Source organism: Gossypium hirsutum, chromosome A03 (genome assembly GCF_007990345.1).
Source record: "Gossypium hirsutum isolate 1008001.06 chromosome A03, Gossypium_hirsutum_v2.1, whole genome shotgun sequence".
Lineage (NCBI taxonomy): Eukaryota > Viridiplantae > Streptophyta > Magnoliopsida > Malvales > Malvaceae > Gossypium > Gossypium hirsutum.
Genome location: NC_053426.1, coordinates 112,654,036 through 112,675,898, shown reverse-complemented (window position 1 = coordinate 112,675,898; position 21,863 = coordinate 112,654,036). Strand labels below are relative to the sequence as shown.

General features: G+C 31.4%; 2 protein-coding genes and 1 pseudogene across 2 annotated transcripts; all 3 read right to left on the bottom strand.

Moving 5' to 3' along the window:
* Positions 1–1,084: 1,084 nt before the first annotated feature.
* Positions 1,085–2,472, bottom strand: LOC107927836 (probable aquaporin PIP2-8). The gene is made up of 3 exons (XM_016858962.2): positions 1,753–2,472; positions 1,521–1,661; positions 1,085–1,426 (listed from the first exon to the last, which is right to left on the bottom strand). Exons 1-3 carry the CDS (start codon positions 2,326–2,328, stop codon positions 1,307–1,309), a joined length of 837 nt encoding a protein of 278 aa, XP_016714451.2. The 5' UTR covers positions 2,329–2,472; the 3' UTR covers positions 1,085–1,306.
* A 2,642-nt stretch (positions 2,473–5,114) lies between these two features.
* On the bottom strand, positions 5,115–6,328 carry LOC107927851 (E3 ubiquitin-protein ligase BOI). Its single transcript, XM_016858977.2, has 2 exons — positions 5,967–6,328; positions 5,115–5,879 (listed from the first exon to the last, which is right to left on the bottom strand). The coding sequence occupies exons 1-2, from the start codon at positions 6,150–6,152 to the stop codon at positions 5,397–5,399; spliced, it is 669 nt and encodes a 222-aa protein (XP_016714466.1). The 5' UTR covers positions 6,153–6,328; the 3' UTR covers positions 5,115–5,396.
* Positions 6,329–18,627: 12,299 nt separating this feature from the next.
* On the bottom strand, positions 18,628–21,427 carry LOC107928018 (basic leucine zipper 23-like; annotated as a pseudogene).
* Between the last annotated feature and the right edge of the window lie 436 nt (positions 21,428–21,863).

Sequence of the window (21,863 nt, the reverse complement as noted above, 5' to 3'; positions counted from 1 at the left end):
GAAGTGGGGGCATCTATGATGTTTTTTCTTTTTTTTTTTCCCATAAAGAGGAGCCAATAAGTTATAGCCATGCGTTTGTTGATACAGAAAGAAGTGGTGTACTAAGATGGTTCACCTGATTGGACGAAAAGTCGTATGGTTGTAAAAAATAAGTGGAAGGAGAGTGGAGTAATGGTGAGGGATTGGTTAGGTGGGAAGGTAACATATTTCTAGGTTACTTGTCTTTGGGGATCTTGGTTTACATAATAGTGTTCTCTTATTTTGAAATGTGACAATTGAGATATTACTCGTTATAATTGATTTAAATAGGGTGACGTTATGATAATTAAAAGATAATTAAAAGATAATTAACAAGTGAACCTAGTTTAATACAATAAATTATAGGGATATATATTAATTAAATTGCAACTTGAGCTACGAGGATTTGAGAAGTGATTGAATGAAATTGTGATTCTATACCATCCTTATCCCTTTCAGCTTTTTCCTCCTAAACAAAAATTCAAATCTAACTAAAAATTCTAAAAATCAAGAGGAAAAATCTGATTGGAATGCAGTTTCATACAATCCTTTCTCGTAAAGATCTATAGATATATCCACTTGATATTTTATTAGATTAATTTCATTTTTAAATATTTTGACTTATTTAGATTAAAGTTAATTTAGATTGAGGTTAATTTTGAATATTGATCACAAATTTAAATCATTTTAGACTCAAATTGTTTTGGATTCAAATTATCAAAGTTTAAGGATCTAGATTTTTAAATTGGATTATTATGGATTCATTTCTTTTTGAGTTCTGGTAAGCTGAGATAAAGGTCATTTCAAGTCAATTATTTGGATTCATATCATTTTATGATCTAATTAATTAATAGTTTAATACATGAGTCATTTCAAGTTCAAGTCATTTTGAATTTGAATTACTCAAGATTCGACTACAACAAAACAGGTTTTTGACGGATAAAAAATTTCATGAAATCTTTTCCCCTTAAATTTTAGTTTATTAAAGCTTTGTGTCAATTGTGTGCCCATTTGTCATGTAGTAATTAATAATTTAGGAAGCCAATTTTGCCTTAGGACAAACTGATAAGGAAATCTAATCCCAAAGATCATAAAAATTTCAACTACACAACACAACAGCAAAAAAAGGGTCAAAAGTGAAAACACACACAAAAACCACTATCACTATCGAACAATGACACACACACAAGACAACCTAAAAACATTAGTTTCAAATTACAAATTTAGCAAAATGATCCCAAGGAACAAATGGAGACAAAGCTATGTGTGTATATATATATTCTCTTCTTTAGTTGGTAGGGTTACTGCGGAAGGACCCCAAAGCCTTGATAGCAGCAGCTCTAAGGATATACTGATGATATGCAGCTGCTGCAACAGCTCCAACAAATGGACCAACCCAGAAAATCCACTGTCCATCACAATTTCACCAATAGGTTAATTCACAAACCAAAAATGTCTCTCTCTCTGTGTATGTATATATATATGTATGTATATGAACTTACATGGTCATCCCAGGCTTTGCCATTGTTGTAAATAACAGCAGCACCAAAGCTCCTAGCAGGGTTAATACCAGTACCAGTAATGGGGATAGTAGCCAAATGAACCATGAACACTGCAAACCCTATAGGAAGTGGAGCCAACACCTAAAACCCTCAAAGAAAACAACAATGTAAAATGCATTAGCCTACATGAACAATAAAACGGATAAAAAAGAAGAAGCATAAAATTACTCACAGGGACATGGGAATCACGGGCATTTCTCTTAGGATCAGTAGCTGAAAACACAGTGTAAACAAGCACGAAAGTACCAATAATCTCAGCTCCCAAAGCGGTTCCCTTGTTATAGCCTGTAGCCACGGTGTTAGCACCACCGCCGAGGGTGGTGTATTCATGGTTCATAAAAGCTTTGACTAGCCCAACACCACATATAGCACCCAGGCATTGAGCTACCATGTAAATAACAGCTCTTATTAGTGACACTTTACGGGCTAAAAACAACCCGAATGTCACGGCGGGGTTAATGTGACCACCTGAGATACCGGCGGTGCAATAAACGAGGATAAAGATCATCCCACCGAAAGACCATGCAATGCCTAAAAGACCAACTCCATTGCACGCATCGTGTTGTTTCTTGTGGCCGATTACGGTGGCTATTGTGACGTAGAGAAAAAGGAGTGTGGCTATGAACTCGGCGATGAGAGCTCTGTAAAATGACCAGAGCTTGAGCTCGTTAATGTCCACCAGCGGTGCTGGTGGTGGGTCTACATAGTCCTTTCGGCTCTGCCCTTCTTCAGTCACTTCCTTGGACATTTTTTTTGGCACGTACGTGTAGCTAAATGCAGGGTTTAAAAGCTCAGTCCTTTATAAAAATGGTCTTCTCAAAGGGTAGGAGAAAATGGTGGATTTAAATTAGTAAGCGAAGGGTAGTTTTGGGCTGAACATTGGGTTCAGGATAATGGTTGCTTTAAAAAGCTAAACCAAATAAATAAATTATTAGTAAATTTATGTTTTAGTCACTAAAATTTAAAAAAATTATAAAAATGGTCACTAAATTATTTGAAAGTTTTCATTTAAGTCATTGGGATGTTAGCTTTTTAAAAAATAAAGTACGAACAGTGAGCTCTAAGCGATGATTCAATGATCTGTGTAGTAGATCGGTACACAAGTAGAAGAACATATTGTAGATCCAAGTCGGTCTGACAATCAGTGTAGAAGATCAAAGAAGAAATTTGTTTGAATTTTGGTTCGTAAATTCGTAACATTCAAACTTGTTTGATAAACAAAAATTGAAATATAGAAGAGAAAGGAAAAGAGAGCTTTCGATTGGTTTAGGCAGTGCAAATGGAGAAGGCCATACCGCAATGATTTTAAGAGCCTAGTGACTTAAATGAAAATTTTGGAATGATTCAATGACCATTTTGTAACTTTTTGAAGTTGAGTGACCAAAACATAAACTTACTAATAGTTTAGTGACTTTGGGTGTAGTTTACCCATTAAAAAGAAAAAGTTTGAGTGGTTGGAGAGCTGAGGGGAAAAAGCTATGGCTTTGTTTCATAAAAGGATAAAGCAAAATTTAGTCCCTCAATTTAGTATTTTTTTTCAATTTGGTTTAATTTTTTAGATTAATCCCCAAACTTAGAAGTTTTTTTAGGTTGGTCTTTGAACTTAGATTTTGCTAAAATGTGATGACATGACATTCTAAGAAAATCTAAAAAAAAATTATTTTTTTAATAATTGTTTTTTTTTAATTTTCAAGTGATGATGTATCATAATCTTAGAATGTCGCATCATTACATATTAATCAAATCCAAATTTAAGGACTAAAATGAAAAAATTATTAAATTCAGGGAATGAATGTTGTTTTATCCTTTTATAAATAAAGAAAAAGGAGGTGTGGTGGAAAAGGGTTAGCTTGGCACCAAAAGGTTGTAGTACAGCAGACCATTCGAGCTAATCATCTCTTGGTAGGACTCAACCCATCAAGCGTTGGCCTGGCATCCAACCAAAGCAACTCCAATAAGATGTTAAAATAATTTGGCTCACACCATCGAGTATTAGGTACAGTGATAAAACACATTGTATTACTGATAAAATTTAGGTTCGAACTTTGAAAATGATATAGTTGAGAGAGACAGTCCCAAATCTTGAAAGAGAAAAAATTAAACTCCATGAACCATAAAACGGACATAGAGAATATCTCGGTTGACCTGAATGTTACTAACTTTGAGCCCCAAAATATTAACTATTGTGTTTTGGTTGTTAGTTCAATTGAACCCAAACAAACGTCCAAGCCTGCAAGGCCTTGAACCAAGTACTGCACGGGACCGCTTTCTTTCCCTTTTGGTTACACACCCTTTCAGGGCCTGACCACTTTGCTACTTCGGCTCCACCATCAATCGGCCATACTCAAACAGCAAGTGCCGTTGTTGCAGCCTATGATGCCGGTCTGGTAATCTTCAATTAACTTCGCATAAAAGTTATCCGGACTCGAGCAACAAGGGTGGTACACTTACCATTGCTTATTCCTGGGGCTATTGGCTATAGTGAACGGTCACGTTAGCATTCGTGCAACACTCGAAAACTCGGCACTCTAAATTGCAGCCGGACGCACTAACGATGGTGTTGCTGGCACTCGCGCTACCGCCTCGCTCGGCCGGTGCTACGTTTTTTGGATATAGTCTCCATTGATCTATAGGAGAATATTTTTTTTGCTTAAATTGTTTGATGCAAAGATTATATATCAATACAACTGCAACACATACATTACAAATTCTTGGGGTCAAAGATATGTGCATTGAGAGATTAAAGAAATTTCCATGCTCTTTCCATAAATTAATATTTTTAATAAATATTAATTTATTTGAAATATTTTTTTGATTAAATTATGTTGGACTGATCAGGAATTTAAGGTATAATTTAGTTCAGATCAAATCAAACTAAATTTAAAATCAAATATCCCTAAACTGATCATAAGCACATTTTGGCTGACTTTAAATGGATTAAATTGATATTCGGGTTAATTCTTCAGGACGTCACTAAACTATAGCTTGAATTTTAAAATGATCTCCAAACTATAAATATTCTAATTAAATCCTCGAAATATCAATATTATATCAATTAAATCTTGTTAGCCTAATCGTTAGTTTAGTGAACAATTTTTTTTCAACATATTATATTCAATCTGTAAACACAATAAGTACACACATCGCACATGTTTATAACTTGATCCTAGTATTTTTAGTATATTTCACATCATATTCAAACTGACATTACAATTACTTTATTGATTTTTTGAGGATTTAATTAAAACATTTTGAAATTTAAAAACCAATTTTTAATTTGGACCATAACTTGAATTTTTTATGCAAATTACCAATATGATTAATATACTAGTCGATATTTGAATTTATCTTCAATGTTCAATTTGGTACTTAAATTTAGTTTTAATGTTCAATTTAGTACCCAGACCAAATGGTATCATATGACCCAAAATATTTAACAAGTGCGCCCTAATAAAAAAGACATGAGAAGAAAACTCAAATATCAAATTGAAAGAAAAAACTATCAATCTGAGTACTGAAGTCAAATTCAAGTACTAAGACAAAAAAATAATTTAAGTACTAAATTGAACATTAAAATTAAACATTAAAATTAAACTTAAGTACAAATTTTTATATTAACCGTAATAATAAAATTTTTTTCTTGTGAAATTTATGTTCAGTTAATTTTTTTCCCCCACTTAAATACAAATTTCAATCTAAAATTCAAAAAAATAAAATAAAAATTCTAATGCCTAGCATCAACATGGGTTGCCTTATGTCTTACATCATCGTTGTTTTTCCTTTTCCATTTTCCTAGAAAATTTTCTGCTCAAACATCTAAGAAACCAAAGCTTCAATACTAGCTTTCTTTATTGTTCTACAAACAGGACAACAATCAAGAAAAGCTGCACAATCCTTACATGTACAAAGATGTCTACAAGGAAGGAACAAAACGCAGGAATTTCGAGAATCACAACATCTACACACCATCATTGTCCTTTCAACGACACCAAATCCTCTGTTTTCCTCTGTTTCTTCACAACAAGACCCTGCATCATCGACACCATTGTCTAATTGCTGTTGTAATTGTTGGAGCATGTTGTTCAAAGAGACAACCATGGCTTCATTCTCTTGTGCCACTCTTTGCCATGTTTGGTTCTCCATTTCTAGCTTATTCATTAAAATTTGAAGCTCCATTGTTCTGTTTTTGGCCTTTGTGATCTCTTCTTCTAAAAAAGATGCCTTGGATTCAAGCTTTTTCACCATGGTTGAAACTTGTTGGTTTCTTTGTTCTTGTAATAATAATCTCAATCTCTCATCCTAAAACAAAATTGAAAAATTAAATCAAAACCCAATCATCAAAATTTATTAAAAGAAATGATTTTTGAAAAATATAAATCAAAATACCTGTGATTTGATGAACTCATCAATCTCATGATTTTGAAGCTGTTCTTGAAATTGTAGCTGTGGTTTCCATTGAGGACCAAAATGAAATGAATTGAAACCATCACTACCATTGCCACCATTATAATCGTAGGAACTGCATAATGGGAAACCAATATTATCTGAATATAACTGAGCTTGTATGGCCATTTTTTGAACTTTCAAACAATCAAAACCAAAAACAATCCCTCAAAAGGACCAAAATGAAAAACTAAATCAAAATCCTTTTTTTTTTTCACTCAAATTTCTTTGCTTTTTAATATAGATTCAAATGGGTTTACTTTCTTTGGATCAAAGAAACTAAAGACATAGGGAAAACAAAAAGGAAATGAAGGGTGGTGGTGTGTATTTATAAGGAAAAGAAAAAGGTGAGCTCATAGTTGTGAATTTATGTAGAAATATTATATATATAGGGTTAATATAAGTTTTAGTCCTTGAATTTGTCTATTAGGTTCATTTTGGTAATTATACTTTTTTGTTTCACTTTGGTATTCGAACTTTGCATCTTGGTCTATTTTGATTCCTAAATTTGGTAAATGTAAAAATTTGATGATGTAAGACTCCTAGTTGTCAAGTTTAGATGCTAAATTGGGGTTAAAACATGTCATAAGCCCTTGCATTTTTATTTCTAGGAATTCAGTTTATCTACTTTTTAGATTTTGAAATTTAAGTTTAACTGTTACTACTATTTTTGTTAAATTTATGTTTATTGCAACGCCATTTTTTTAGTTAAATTGCTACCAAGTGAGGTTTTTTTTTTTAAATTTCAAAACGAAACACCAACAAATTTAATAAAAAAATTAACAGTGTTAACAAATTTGACCTAAAATTTGAAATAAAAAAGTAGGACTAAATTTCTAGACTTAAAGTTTAGGGACTATATTTTAAATTTGTAAAGAGTATAGAGACTTATGGTATATTTTAACCCTAAAGTGAAAAAAAAGTACAAGTACCAAATGGACCTAATTGTAAAATTTAGGGTACTAAACATGATATCACCCCTATATATATTTAACTAAAAAACAAGCCTATTTTATGCCTTAAAACTAATCATATAATTAAGCAACTACGTACACATGCAGATATTGTGACTAAACTATCGGGTCAGAGATTTCTGAGGCATTTGTTTGTTTGTTTTTTTTTATTTTAATCTCGAAATTGCAAAGAAAAATTCAAAGTGGATTAATAATTAATATATTTAATTGTGTGAATTAATACAACTCTCTGAAATGGTCAATTAAATAATCATTCTAAATTTTAAGTTTTTATTACAATTAATTGAATTATCGAATCAACTCACTTCGGGTAATGGTTGTTTATCCTTAGAATCCACCCGAATTTGAAACTTCGAGAGAGCAATGGTAGGTTTTTATTTGAGTAGCTCGTTTTGAATGTAATGTGTGCATGTGTGGTGTGAGGATGTCCCCTCCGTGAGCACGGAAGTACTATTCCTGTAATTATGTCAATTTTAAAAGCTGGCACAATTAGTTAGCTAGTGATCAAAAAAGATAAAATTGAATAGTTGGGTGACTATTTTGTAACTTTTTATTGTTGAGTGACAAAAAAAATACTAATAATTGGATGACTACTAGGGTAGGTTGCCTAAGAAAGAACCATTTTAGTCTTTGAAAATTCTAAATTGTAAGTTAATGTAATGGTAAATCTGTGCTTTGACCCAATCAAGATGATAAATTTTTAGTTTAACCCATTTAAAATTTCTAAAATAATATGAATATACAAAGACCAAATTATACTTTAACTCTCTTTGTTGAAGGGGTTGGCTTTTTCAAGAGAAGTTTTTGAAGTATCGTCTATCAAACAACTGGCAAGACTCCAACAATTGAAGGTATTGTCCTCATTTTGAGATATTTTCTCCCAACCTCTATGAAGAGCTGTGTACAATTCGTGGAGGAAGCATCTCAGTTAGTGGAGAATAATAACTGTATTACTTGAGCACGAGATGACTTGAGCCACCAACCTAAGGCTTATGCGACCCTTACCATACAACTATAGTATCATTTGGGCTTAATTTATTGCTCGACGAACAACAATTCGAAAATTTCTCTTAAAAGAATAAGTTATCTTCAATATTCTTAAATACTTATAATTTAATTTTAAACCGTTAAAATAAATTTCCTTCTATGTCTCCATAATTAATATATTTTTCAAATGGTATACTAGTGAGCTATTCGAAGATAGCTTTGACGTACAAGACAATTTGTCTCGAAAAGATTATTTGTACAAGGAAAAATCAATTAATAATATATTGTTCCAAAATCCACAAATCTTACTCGATAACATGATTTGTCAGTGTCTCTGGTACTCCACATGGATCAACAGTTTCAACACCTCATACTAACCCATGAAAATGATTTTGGTCAAATTTTATTATTAATCCTCATTTTATATGTAAATTATAGATTTAGTCCCTATAAGCCTATATTCTAATTTAATTAATTTTAGTGATTGTACTTTTCAAAATTTAAAAATTCAATCCTGGCCACAAGATAACAGTTAAATCTACTAAATCAAAATTTTCTGTTAGTCTTACAATATGCGTAAGTTGTAATTTTATTACATGTTCTCCCGTTTAATCATTTTCGGATCCCTATATCTTTTGTTTAATTTGAAATTTTAGTCATAGCCCAAACGATAGCCATTAAATCAATTAACTAACGTGATTTGAGTGTTTTTTTTGCGAGTATTATATAAAAAATAACAGGTTAACATATCATTAAACATGTAATAATATGTGTGCTGAAAATAAATTTAACAATTAATGTTTAGTGGGGACTAAAATTTTAAAATCCAAAGAGTATAATGATTAAAAACTACGAAATTAGAGTACAATAAGTAAATCTACAAATTACTCATAGTATAGGGACTACAAAAAAAATTGACCAAAAGATTTAGACACACCATTTTTCTAATTCAACAATGGATCCTAAATCACGGAAATTTTTTTGTCCAATGTCACTCACCAAAGCAGAAAAGTCCATAAGCAATGAAAAACACAGTTGCCAAGGCATTGTTGTTGTTGTTTTTTTTTTTTTGGGTAAAATACATACTGTTATATTTACATACATGCTTATAAAATAAAAGAGTGAGAAATGATAATTTTTTTTAATAATTTTATTACAGGTTCTAATTATATCTTAACGTATAAATAATTACATTTTGGCGCATTCGAACTCACTTTTCTTTCATTGATAACAATGCCTATATCAATTAAGCTAAGACTCAATAAGCCGGAAATCACGATTTTTATTTTGAAAGCAATGTTTCCATTTGGATTCGAGAAGGAAGTTGATGGGAAACTTGTGGTGAGGTGAGACACCAATGAGGCATATGGAGTGGGGAGGAGGGTGGCCCCATAACTATGAATTCAATAGATTTGATTAGTTTTGAGTTGAATAACTTGGATTGAGTTAATTTGGTTTTTGAAATTTGGGTTATTTTGAATAGGGTTATATAGGGTCGGGTATGAATTATTTTAGGTTTCGATGGTTTTAGGATTTGGTTATTTTAATTTGAAGCTAGTGCTTTTTTGATCGAGTTATTATAGATGTGGATCGTTTTGGGTTATGGTCGTTTTAGGTTCGGATAATTTTGGGATTATTTATTTGTGCCATTTTTTAATTTGGGTTATATTCGATTCAAGCTGCTCCAAGTTTAAATCATTTTGAATTTAGGTATTTTTAGGCTTTAGTCATTTGAGCTCGAGACTTGAATTTTTCAAGCCTATTATTATAAATTTGAATCATTTAAATAATTTCGAATTCAATCAAGAACTGAATTATTCATATGTTTTAATAAAATCGAATTATGTTGAAGTTAATTGAATAGAATTTTTGAATTTGGAGTAGAACTAATAACTCCAATTGAGTCCCATGTGCTGCCCACCAACCGTGGGAGACCCATGAGCCCTATTCCTATTAGAATCACCACAGTCATTGCCTGCCTGCCTGCAAGGCTCTTCTGTATCCTTTGGTGCAAACCATGTGAAATTGTGAAGACACCAATACCAACACATACACACAATAAAAATAAAATAAATAGAAAACCCAAGTTCCCAGCTACCTGCCTACTTTACCTTATTGACCAGCTACTATTTTTTTTAAATAGATTTTTTTTTAGTGTTTGCAAAAAGGGTAAATTATACTTTTTGATACTTTTTAATTTTAGTGTTCAAATTTGTACTTATATTTCTTTGTTAATTCTAATTATACCTGAATTTGACTTTCATTACGTATTTTGGTCCATTTTTGTAACTCCTTTAGAATCAGATAATATGGACCAATGATGTTTAGGCACATGACACACATACCACGTCCTACCACATGTAACAATGGTACCCAAATTTATTTTGCTTTCATCACACATTTTGGTCCATTTTTATAACTCTGTTAAAATTGAATGACATGGATTGAACAAGTTCAAACACATGATACACATAGCACCTCATCATCTGATGTACTTGCCATGTCTAATAACTTGTTTGATCCACCTCATTTCATTTTAATAGAATTGTAAAAACTGACTAAAATGTGTAATGGAAGTAAAATTCAAGTACCAATACGAAAACAAGAAAAAAACATAAGTACTAATTTGAAATTAAAATTAAATTCAAATACTAAAAAGTATATTTACCTAAAATCCAAAGACTATTTTCTATCTCGTACTTGGTGCCAAATGCAGCTTCCCGACTACTTCTCTTTGCTTTCGTTTTGCTTTTGGCTTGGCATTTTTTTTTGGTAAATTACATATTAAATTACTTGTAAATTTATATTTTGATTAAATATTTTTGATAAATTATACATCGCACACTGGATTGTTAGAATATGATATTCTTTATTCATACCGCCTACACCAATAATTATTTGTACATTTTAGTCAATTTTTTTGGTAAATTACACATGACACATTGAATTATTAGAATCATTAGAATCATTATTACATGACATTCTCTACTTACACTATCTGCATCAATTAAAAGTTTTTATTTATTTTCTCTTCTAAATTTTAATTTTTTCTTTTATGAAATAATTTTAAACATTATAAATTTGTGAATTAAAATTCAAACATTGATTGTCAAATCGACTAGGATCTAAATACATCTTACTCATCATTAAGTCTAACTCATCATACAGATCATTAAATTGTAGAGTTTACTAACTAAATTTTAAAAAATATATATAAGAACCTAATGACATAAATAAAAATTCGTGAAGAGTTAGGTCACTTAAAATTTTTTTTGAATAGTTTACCGAGATAACATTTTTTAAGTTAGAATAATTAAAGCGTACCTCTTTAAATGCAATTTACCTTATTTCTATCTCGAAGTTGGTGCCAAATGCAACTTCTCTTTGCTTTCGTTTTGCTTTAGACTTGGTGATGTTTTTATGGTGTGACAAAGACCCACAATCTTGGCAGTAGCAGCGTCTTTTATTTCACTTCCCAATTCCCATAATGGAGGCCGTCCCCACTTCAAAAGTTGGGTCTTTGAGTGATGTAAATCTTGAACCTAAGGCTAAAAAATAAAGAACTAAGAGCATAGAAAAAAGTGTTACCAAGCTTTCTTTTTTCTCTATGTTTGTTTTCAATTTGACAACGATTTAACCCCATTTTTGGCTTAGTTTCTCGTGTAGGAAACACGGTTTTGCTTTTGTTTTTACTGTTTAAGTGAAATAACTTGGAAAGAGAGGAAAGTGCGAATTATGAAAGTTGATGTTTTGATCGGTTAATTACAAAGTATTCCAAGGTGTTTAAAATGTTTTTAATGAATTTTGATGTGTAAGTCTCAAAATATATAATTATATCTCAATATATGAAAGCTTCAAAATAAAATTTTATTTTAAGAGAAATCTATCTTGAGATATTGTATAGTATGTTTAGAGATAATTGGTAAATTATTTTGAAACACATTATTCATGTACTGAAACATGGCCTGCTCACAGCTATACGACGACTATTTTTTAGTTTTATCTCGAGACATCTTATTAGGTCTTGAGACATGATGTGTAGGGACAAACTTTAAGTTCGAAATTAATGCTTTCAATGGCTAGATTTCATCCCCAACGGTGATAAATACCCACAAACTTGTTTCTTAGTATAAATACACTTCAAAACTCAAGAGAGAAATATCCAAGCGTCAAGATCAAGAGAAAAGTATTCAAATATTTATTCTTTCATTTCTCTTATAAATATTCTTTGGGAGCTTATTGTTAGATCTTTTATCACTCTCATTTCATTTTTTTGAGAGCTTAATTTTGTAAATACATACCCTGTAGAGGTTTCTTTGTTTATTCTCTTTCAAATCACCAATTGTAAATTGTGAGGGTTTTAGTTGAGCCATAAAAATTAAGAAATGTTCTAGTTTAGCCATAAAAACTATGGGGGAAAAGGTTCTATCTAAGCCTTGTGAAAAAGACATGGATTGTAAATGTTATACATTTTCCTTGAAAGGTAACAATTTAAGTACAGTGAATTGGGAAATTTTTAATTGAGGTATACCAAGGTAGTAGAGGTAAGCAATTGGGGCCGAACCGCTATAGATCAAATCGTCTAAGCTTTTCTTCTCTTTCCTTATCATTTAGAAAAGTTTGCAAAGAATTTTAAAATACCACTTCACCCACCTCTTGGTATTTTTGGGCCTAACAAAAATGTTCAGAGATTTGAGGGGTTTAATTAAATTTCTCAAAAATTTTGGAGGATTTAATGAGAATGTTTAAAAATTGGGTAGGTCTAATAAAACTTTCAAAAATTTGAAAACTTAATGAGAATTGACAAAAAATTTGGAGGGGCTAATTAAAAATCTTGAAAATTTTAGAAGGCTTAATGAGAAATTCAAAATTTTTAATGGTCTAACAGAAAAAATATTTAAGGGTCTAAAAAGAATTTTCTCATTACCATCCGCCTCTAAATTTAGGGTTTATCGATGCTTGTTGGATTGAATAATAAAAGTTTGATGTTATTTAAATAAGTTTATGAGTTTAAATCTTGTGGATGGAAATTTTAATTAGAGATGGCAAACCTCGAATAGTTTGATGGATTTCAAATAGATTAGCTTTGATTTTTTTTGAAGGTATGGATTTCAAACCTTTGAAAATTCTAAAAATAAATAGCAAAAAGAAAAAGTAGTTAAAGTCGAGATGGTAGAGGGTAGGATGGATGCTATCCAATATCCTTAGAGGTGGCAGTAGTTTCAAGATTACACATTTATAGTGGAGTGAAATAGGTAATAAAGCAAAGCATACCAACAATGATACGATGAGAAATTTGACAACATCCGCCCATGTCTCATTCTATTGCCATCTCTAAATACAATGCTAGGAGAGCTTACCTCTGATAGTTTATCTCCTATTTAAGGGTCCAACTCAGTTAGGTTCCTCGATATGAAAAAAAAATAAAGGGTTAAAATATGTCACGAGTCCATGCACTATTCGTAAATTAGAAATTTAGTTCTTGTACTTTTATTTCTAATAATTTAGTCCCTCTACTTTTTAAGTTTTAAAGTTCAGGTCCAACTATTAACATTGTTAATATTATTTTGTCCAATTCATTATCATTGCAATGCCATTTTTTTATTTACTTTGCTACTAAGTGAATTTCTATTTTTTTTGAAAATGCAACACCAACAAATTTAACGGTGTTAACAATTGAGTTTGAATTTTAGAATCTAAAAAGTAGAAATATTAAATTCTTGAAAACAAAAGTGTGGGAACTAAATTCTAAATTTATGAAAAATACAAGGACCTATAACATATTTTAACCAAAATCAAAATATATTGAACAGAAAATTCAAATTTTGATTAAAAGGTACATCAATTAGGCCAAAATTTTTCCAAAACGGCAGGTGGGCTTGTTTTTCTACTATCCTTAATCCTCCCCTAATTAAGGGATTCTTTCATTTTCATCGTTAGCTAAAGAAAATGAATTAATTGGTGAATGATTACAAGTCTTGATTTTCATTGTCTATTTTTAAAATAACCATCTTACGTTGTCAAACCTAAATTTTAAATTCCATGAAATTGCTTTGACCAAACTCAAATTTCAACTATATACTAAAACTACTCCAAGACATTTACAATTCAATTATGATTACACTATATACTTATTGTGGGATTATGATTGTTTTATATATTTTAAAAAAAAATTGATTTTGGATTGAGTTTTAGTTCGATTAGTACGGGTATTTTTGTCAATGCAGGAGGATGTGGATTCGAGTGTGTTAAAGCACATTATTTTCCTATTTATGGGTTGGAGACAGACTATGCCTAATTCTAGGTAGTGTAAAAAATAACAGATATGATCAAATGAGATTGGTCAAAAAAAATAAAGGGTGGATTGAAATAAGCAAAACAAATCTTTATCAAGGAAAATGCCATTACTATTTTTTGTCAAATTCTAGTATATCACTTGTTAGGATAATCCAATAAATTTTATCCCATGAAGACAAGTCATTTGTGCTGTATATCCTTAGAGAAAATAATTATGTAGCGGATGCATTAGTTAAAATGACTTGTGAATGATGAAGATTTGTGTTTATTTGATATCCCTCTTATGGAGATTCAAGTAATTTTAGAAGAGAATAGTAATTTAACCCAAATTATTTCTTTGTAAACTTTTTGGATTATTTCAATGTGTTTTTACACCAAAAAAAATTAACATATAGAGATCAAATCCACAATTTATGCATTATACAAAGACTTTTAGCAGAATTATGCCATTTTTCTTTTCATGGTGGAAGACTTGGAAACTTTGAAACAGACATGAGGGGTTGTTTTGATTAGACCAAGGAGGCTTAGCTCAGGGGTATAAGGTAATGTTCCATCCAAATGTGTGACCCACGCATCTTGTGAATGAGTGATACTTTGCAATTAAGTCCACAATTTGAGACTTCAATGTTTGCCTACACAACCTAGCATTTGTAAAGTATAGAAAATTTTTAAACAATTTTATTACAGGTTCTGATTATCTGTTATTTTTGATACAATAGTTAGAATTATTCATAGTTCCTCTTCAGTCCATAAATAGGAGGATAATACGTTTCAGCGCACTCAAACTCATATCTTTTTGCATGAACAACAATACCCATACTAATCGAGTTAAAACTTAATCAACTAAAGGATAGAAATTTAAATTGATTAATGTATTATTATATATGGAATTGGTGGGCTGGAAACATAGAGAGAGATATACATTCAATCCTCAATGTCATATATAGACTGCATGCATCATATTAATATAAGATAATATAATAATTGCGAAGACTTTGACCCACTATAAGCATGAATCTCTGCAGCCAAGGATGCTTATCATAAAAATAGAATCATCATCATCACCACCACCACCACCTTTATCAAATAGTTGGTTTTCTACCCTAGTTTTTTTTATTTTGTATTATGATTTATGTTTGAAGTTTATGACGGTTTTTGTTAATAATGTTATTTTTAAAGTTCTTCAAATTTGTAAGTTCTTATTCAAAATATAATGTATTTTGCCCACTATTTTTAAAAACATCATAATTAAGGAAAAAAAGAATAAATATGATCAAAACTTATAATGAAATTGTTAAAAAAAAATCGAATCCTTACATTTCAACCTAACAAGCTTGAATCAAAGCATGATGAAAGAAGCCAAATAACTTTGATATTGTTAGAGTTGTGTGACCTGAATTCCATTCGATCCTACTTGAAAAGTTTGATGTGCAACTCACTTGTTAAAGAAATGAGGATATGTGGGAGCGAATGTCTGCACAAGTTGAATCCGTATGGGATTATACTTCTTCTATTAGACAGATTGTTTAACCCTTAAAAACTGCTTATGGTCGTAAACCTTTTATATTGTTGTTTTTAAACATTAATGAGTTTCTCCTTCTCTACATGTGATTTTCCCCTATAAGGGTTTTCCATGTAAAATCTACATGTTTTTATTTTTTTTTCTTATTTTTTTGCAATCATTAATGCTGCTATTATCAACGTACAGTATAACAAATATCATTACACATACTATTTTTTATTTTAATTTTGTACATATTATATATGTATTGTTATTATTATTAGTTTGAAACCTTATATTTCATTATTTATTGTATGTTAGTTTTAAATGCACGTGTTCTAAATACGTAGTTTTTACATACATACACATATAATTAAATTTTTAGTATATCTAAAATTAGAATGTAAACTTACATAAAAAAAAGAAAACCAGTAGTAACTATCCTCTCACCTTAAGTATTTTTAAAAAAAATAAACAGCAACATAAAATGTGTTCTATTCTCATATACGAGTATTAATTACGACCTCATAATTAAATAATGAAGCCAGCAACCACAAGACGAGATTCGAACTCACGTCTACTATACCTTCTTTCTGTCTTTAAAATCATCATTTTTTCATTAATGCTCTTCATGGAAGGTAGTAAGCAAATTGCATTGCTTCCTGTGCTTTCTCCTGCTGCTTTGACTGACTGCACATATATTAGGGATAATACATTTAATTCTTGAGATTAACATTTTTCTCTCAATTTGGTCCATGAATTTTTTATTCACATTATTAAATTTTCCCTTTTTTTTTCTTGAAATACACATTATTAGTGTTTCTAAACTTGAATTTTATTGGGATATCATAATATGAAACTCTGATATCATATTATATCACTTGAAAATTTTTTATTTTGTATTTTTACAGTTTATATAAACTTTTTAAAATTTTCAGATAATGATGTAAAATAATCTTATATTATCACGTTATAAAATTTTAATAATATTTTAATGAAATTCGAGTTTAGAAAATAAATTGAGAAAAAATATTAACCAAAAAAAATTCAAGGATCAAACTACAAAAACATGCTAAATTTAAAAATTAAATGTTGTTTTATTCTTAAATTGATATGAATTTTTTTAAACTTTTCTCACATTTAAAAAATAAAATAAAACCTCAACATCTAATAAATATGCAATCATTCAATAACCTCGAACACTTGGGAGATTGAAATCTTGATCGGTTAAAAAATTCATGAACTTCTAATAAAAAATATTTCGAATTTTTCTCTTAAAATCTTAAACCCTAATCCTTTATTTTCTCATTTTGAAAATATTAAATAAAAAACGCCTTGAAAATATGGGTTGGTAACGTTTCTTTAAAGCAAGCAAAATCAGCATCTTTATTTTTTTCTTTTTTGAAAGTTGACATAGTACTTTCCACTTTCACCATAACTACCCCCACCAACAAAAGCATTGACTATAACCCTTTTTTTTTTATAATTATCAAATATTATTTATTTTTGTAGTCATCATGATAAATAGAGGGTGGGATGGCTGTCATGTTTTCTCCTTTTTGACGTTTGAAAATAAAACAATACTTCGAAAATAAGGTGATGCATATCCATAACAAGTCCTATTTAACTCAATGAATTACATTAAAATTCATAATATTGATAGAGAGTATTATTATTCCTACATTTCTATTGAATTTCAAAGATTCTCGTAATATATCACTCCAATCCCTTAACTCTTGGCTTAAAACGGACAAATTAAAACATACTACATATAACAAAGTGAACCGAACTGAACCGAACCCATTATCGTTCACCTCTACTTGAGCTACAAGCAATCAAGCATGCATTACCTAAATAAAATTCCAAAGAACTCAACGTTACCATTAAGCCAAATTCTTATTTATTAGTTCTTCATTATAACTTGTAATTTAATGAATTTATTAAATACCCAAATATTTAAAATTTAGATATTTTAAGTTAAACGGTTAAATCGAAATTTGAAATTGTGTCCGAATTTTATAATATTACTATGTAGCCCACTCAGGGTAAGATTAACTGGGCTTGAACTTAAACACAAGAGAAGAATGGGACCTGAAAAGCCTTGCAAACCACTGTTTCCGACATTTGTTTACGATTCATTCATTCAAGCGACCCAAGATATTCAGATTTTTTCATCTACATATCATTTCAAGTTTAACGAAATTCATTTTAAGTTCAGGTCAAGGATTAGGACTTATAAAGGGAATTCAAGATCTAATAGTTCATTGAATCCTCAAAATCCAACCACTTCATATATATATATATATCAGAATGCCACATTTTTTCTCTTTTCCCCCATTTTTGTTTCAATTGTAACTTGTAAGCTCCAAGACAGCTAAGAAGCCGACTACTCTCCGGGATTATCATCAGTCCATGAAACAAAAAGAAACACCTGCAATGCTTGACTACGCCATCTTTTACAATTATCGGTAAGTTTTCATCGGACATGATGAGGCATTTCCCTCGGAATTGCAACTCATACCCTTCCTAAAGAGAATGCTTATGGCAAAATCAATATTCAATGCCATGCAAAACTGGAAAAGCCGAATACGAATGGCTGAAAGGTATATGCAAGCTAACCTGCAGCCTCCCATGTTACATCTAACAGTGACTGAAACTCGTAACTCACCCGATAAGGGCTTACAGTAGCGAAACATAATCAAAGATATTCCATCTTCCCTAATTCTGTAATTCAGCAATAAAAGAATCCATATAGCTTAGAACAACCGAACCAGAACCAAGCAAAAGGAAAATCAGTAAAGCTTAGCACCATCGACAGTAGTTACTAATGAATACTCATGCAATGTGAGTAAAAAGACGAGATAAGGCCTTTTATTTCGGTCGAGTTTAGCTTTTGGTAAGAAAACCAGACTATCAGTAGTCGAAAATGGTACAAGTTATTAAATCCGGAAAAGTTTGAGCTTTACAAGGTTGTCTGCTTTAAACCATATAAACTAAGAACATTCAACAAAAAAAAACAAAAAAAGAAAAAAGAGCCGTAATGAAAAAGATGATAAAAAGGCAATGCGAAACAGCTTGTTGGAAGAGAATTATTTATATGCCACGGATATAAACTAAGAAGACAAGACCCATGAGTAGGGTTAAAAATAAGTAGTAGAAGAATGATAAAAAGAAAAATAAAAACACAATGCGACCTGAGGGAAAAAAGTGCTGCATCCCAAGAAAACTGCTTGATGGAAGACAAATCTTGTACTCCGCAGACTCTGGATGATACTTGACAGTTTTTCAACCTGCTGTGGCTGGACGAACACCTGCCAAGAAAACAAGTATCAGCCTCATAGCCAAAGAATACTAGAAACAATAGTGCTACACATTGTATGCGGCAACAATTAGTTTGGAAACAATCACCAAAGTTCATAATGTTCCGGATTTTGCAAGAACAACTTCATATATCTTCTGAGTAGGGTTCATGCACCAAAAAGATTTGGACATGTCTTGTATTGAACAATAAATATGCTGTTTTTCTTTACAATATGAAGACTGCTAGCAAGCCTATTTAAAACATACATAAACCAAGAAAAAAACTTCATTCCTCTACTGATCATTCGAAACAGTAATAATTGATGTCATTATTGACCAGAATTACCATATTGTTGATATGCTTAGACCGACAAACGAACTGTATAGTTACAGCAAATAACTTCAACATAAACACACAAGAACAAAACTCCTTATAGCAGCCCTGACAAGGTGAAACGAAGCATAAACCGAGCAAAAAACTTCATTCCTCTATTGATCATATTCTAAACTCTAATAATTGATGTTGTTATTGACCGGGATTACCACATGGTTGATATGCTTAAAACAATAAATGAACTATATAATTACAGCATATAACTTCAACATAAACACACAAGAACAGAACTCCTTATAGCAGCCCTAACAAGGTAAAACAAAGCACAAACCGAGCAAAAAACTTCATTCCTCTATTGATCATTTAATCACTAATAATTGATGCTGTTATGGACCAGAACTACCACATGGTTGATATGCTTAAAACAATAAATGAACTATATAGTTACAACAAATAACTTCAACATAAACACACAAGAACAAAACTACTTATAGCAGCCCTGAGAAGGTACAACAAAGCACAGACCACGCAAAAAACTTCATGCCTCTATTGGTCATTCTAAAAAACTAATAATTGATGATGTTACTGACCAGAATTATATAAAGAATTTAAGACAAAGAAACTCAAAATTTTACCTTTCCTCCTTTTAGGGCCAGAAGAATTGCCGTTGCACCCGCCACTTCCAGCCCCACCTGTAGAAAGCTCCTTTGCTCCGGAGTTATAGTCTGCCAAACACTGAACATTGTCAAAGTCACACCCATTAAATCCCTGTCCATTCAGCGCTGCATCTTCTCCCGTCGGCTCCAGGATGAAGGCAATACATCTGATCATTGCATTGCACATTGCAGGGATTCATCACATAAGCACCAGGCATGTTCATACCGTTAACAGCAGTTGCCGATTTCTGATATGGAAACGAACCGATCTCCCCTTCTATTCTCCCCCGGATATCCACGAGCAAACACTTAAGCCTCGCAACCTCAGCCTCCAATGCAGCTTGACCCTGCAATCTCTTCAACAGCTGCTGGTTCACTGCTCTCAATCTCATAACCTCATCCTCCAATGACGCGGCTCGTGCCTTAACCTTTTCCCTATACTTCCTCACAGCTTCTCGATTCCCCAGTGGTCGTTTCTTCGATTTCTCCTTAGAACCAGCAGTGTCATCGATTGAAGCCTTATCTTCAGTTGAGGCAGGCACAATTTTGGTATGGACATGGAAACAAGTGTGTGTATGAGAGTTATCCGGTCCGGGCGGGTTACAAGTGTGTGTATGGGTACAAGCATGAGAATCATTGAGCAATTCATCGAAAAAACTGTCCATTGAACAACTGCTTGGGATATCACCCATGTTATTCCCGGAAAACACTTCCTGGTTCGAAAAATCAAGCTCCCCGTCGTCCATTACAGGTACAAAACACTAAAACCCCTCGAAGGAGTGATCAATTCACGATTTTGAACCTGACCCAGATCATAAATCATTCCCAATTACCAAATAGCAACATAAAAAAAAATTAACAGTATGTACAAGTTCTAATAAAACAGATACATGCTTTTTATCAACATTACACTGAAAATGAATCCCACAATTATCACCATCAACAAAAAGAAGAAGAAATGGGTCTTACCCGGAAATAAAACTCAGCCGGTTGAGAAACCTGAGATGGGTCGAACAATTTCGATAAAATCTAAGGTTCAAAGAGAAACCCAAATCAAAGAATCAAAGAATTTTCGATAATTTGAAACCCTAGAAAATAAACGGCGGCTCGTTTTTTAAAGAGTTAAAAACAAAGGCGCAAAGACTAAGGACTGATTGGAAGAAAAGTAAGAATTGGGTAACAAGAAAGTGAAATTATTGTATACGAGAACAATAAATTATGAATTTTTATTGCAGATAAAAAGTCAATAAAAATGGTAAATTTATGGCATTATGAAGATCTTGAAATGGACGGACCAGAAAGACGCTTTAGTTGCAGAGATTCCAGCGTCCCTTTCTTTTTTTGTGTGTGTGTGTCTTTTTCTGGTCAGAAGTCACTTTGCTGTCAATTTATATGTAGTTGAGGGACTTCTACCTAAATTAAGAAAATATAATCGAGGTTAATTGCGCTTTGCGCCCCACAGTTTCAACTTTTTAAACTATAATTCGGATTTTAAAATTTTCAATTGAGCCCTCGTAGTATCAGTATTTGATGTGAAGCATGTAAAATACTTGGATCAATTTGTAAATATGTGTAGATACTATATGAAAAGCATTGATTTGATAGAATGACTTCTTCATTGATGTTTTTAAACAGAGTAAAGCTAGAAATTTTACTTGGAAAATGAGATAAAATTATAAATTTTTGGAGGGGCTAAAGCTAAAATTTTGGACTGATCAAAGTTAAAAAAAGATTAAATTGCATTTTTAATTTTCTATAAGGGGCCAAAAATGAAAAGTATCTTTTCAATTA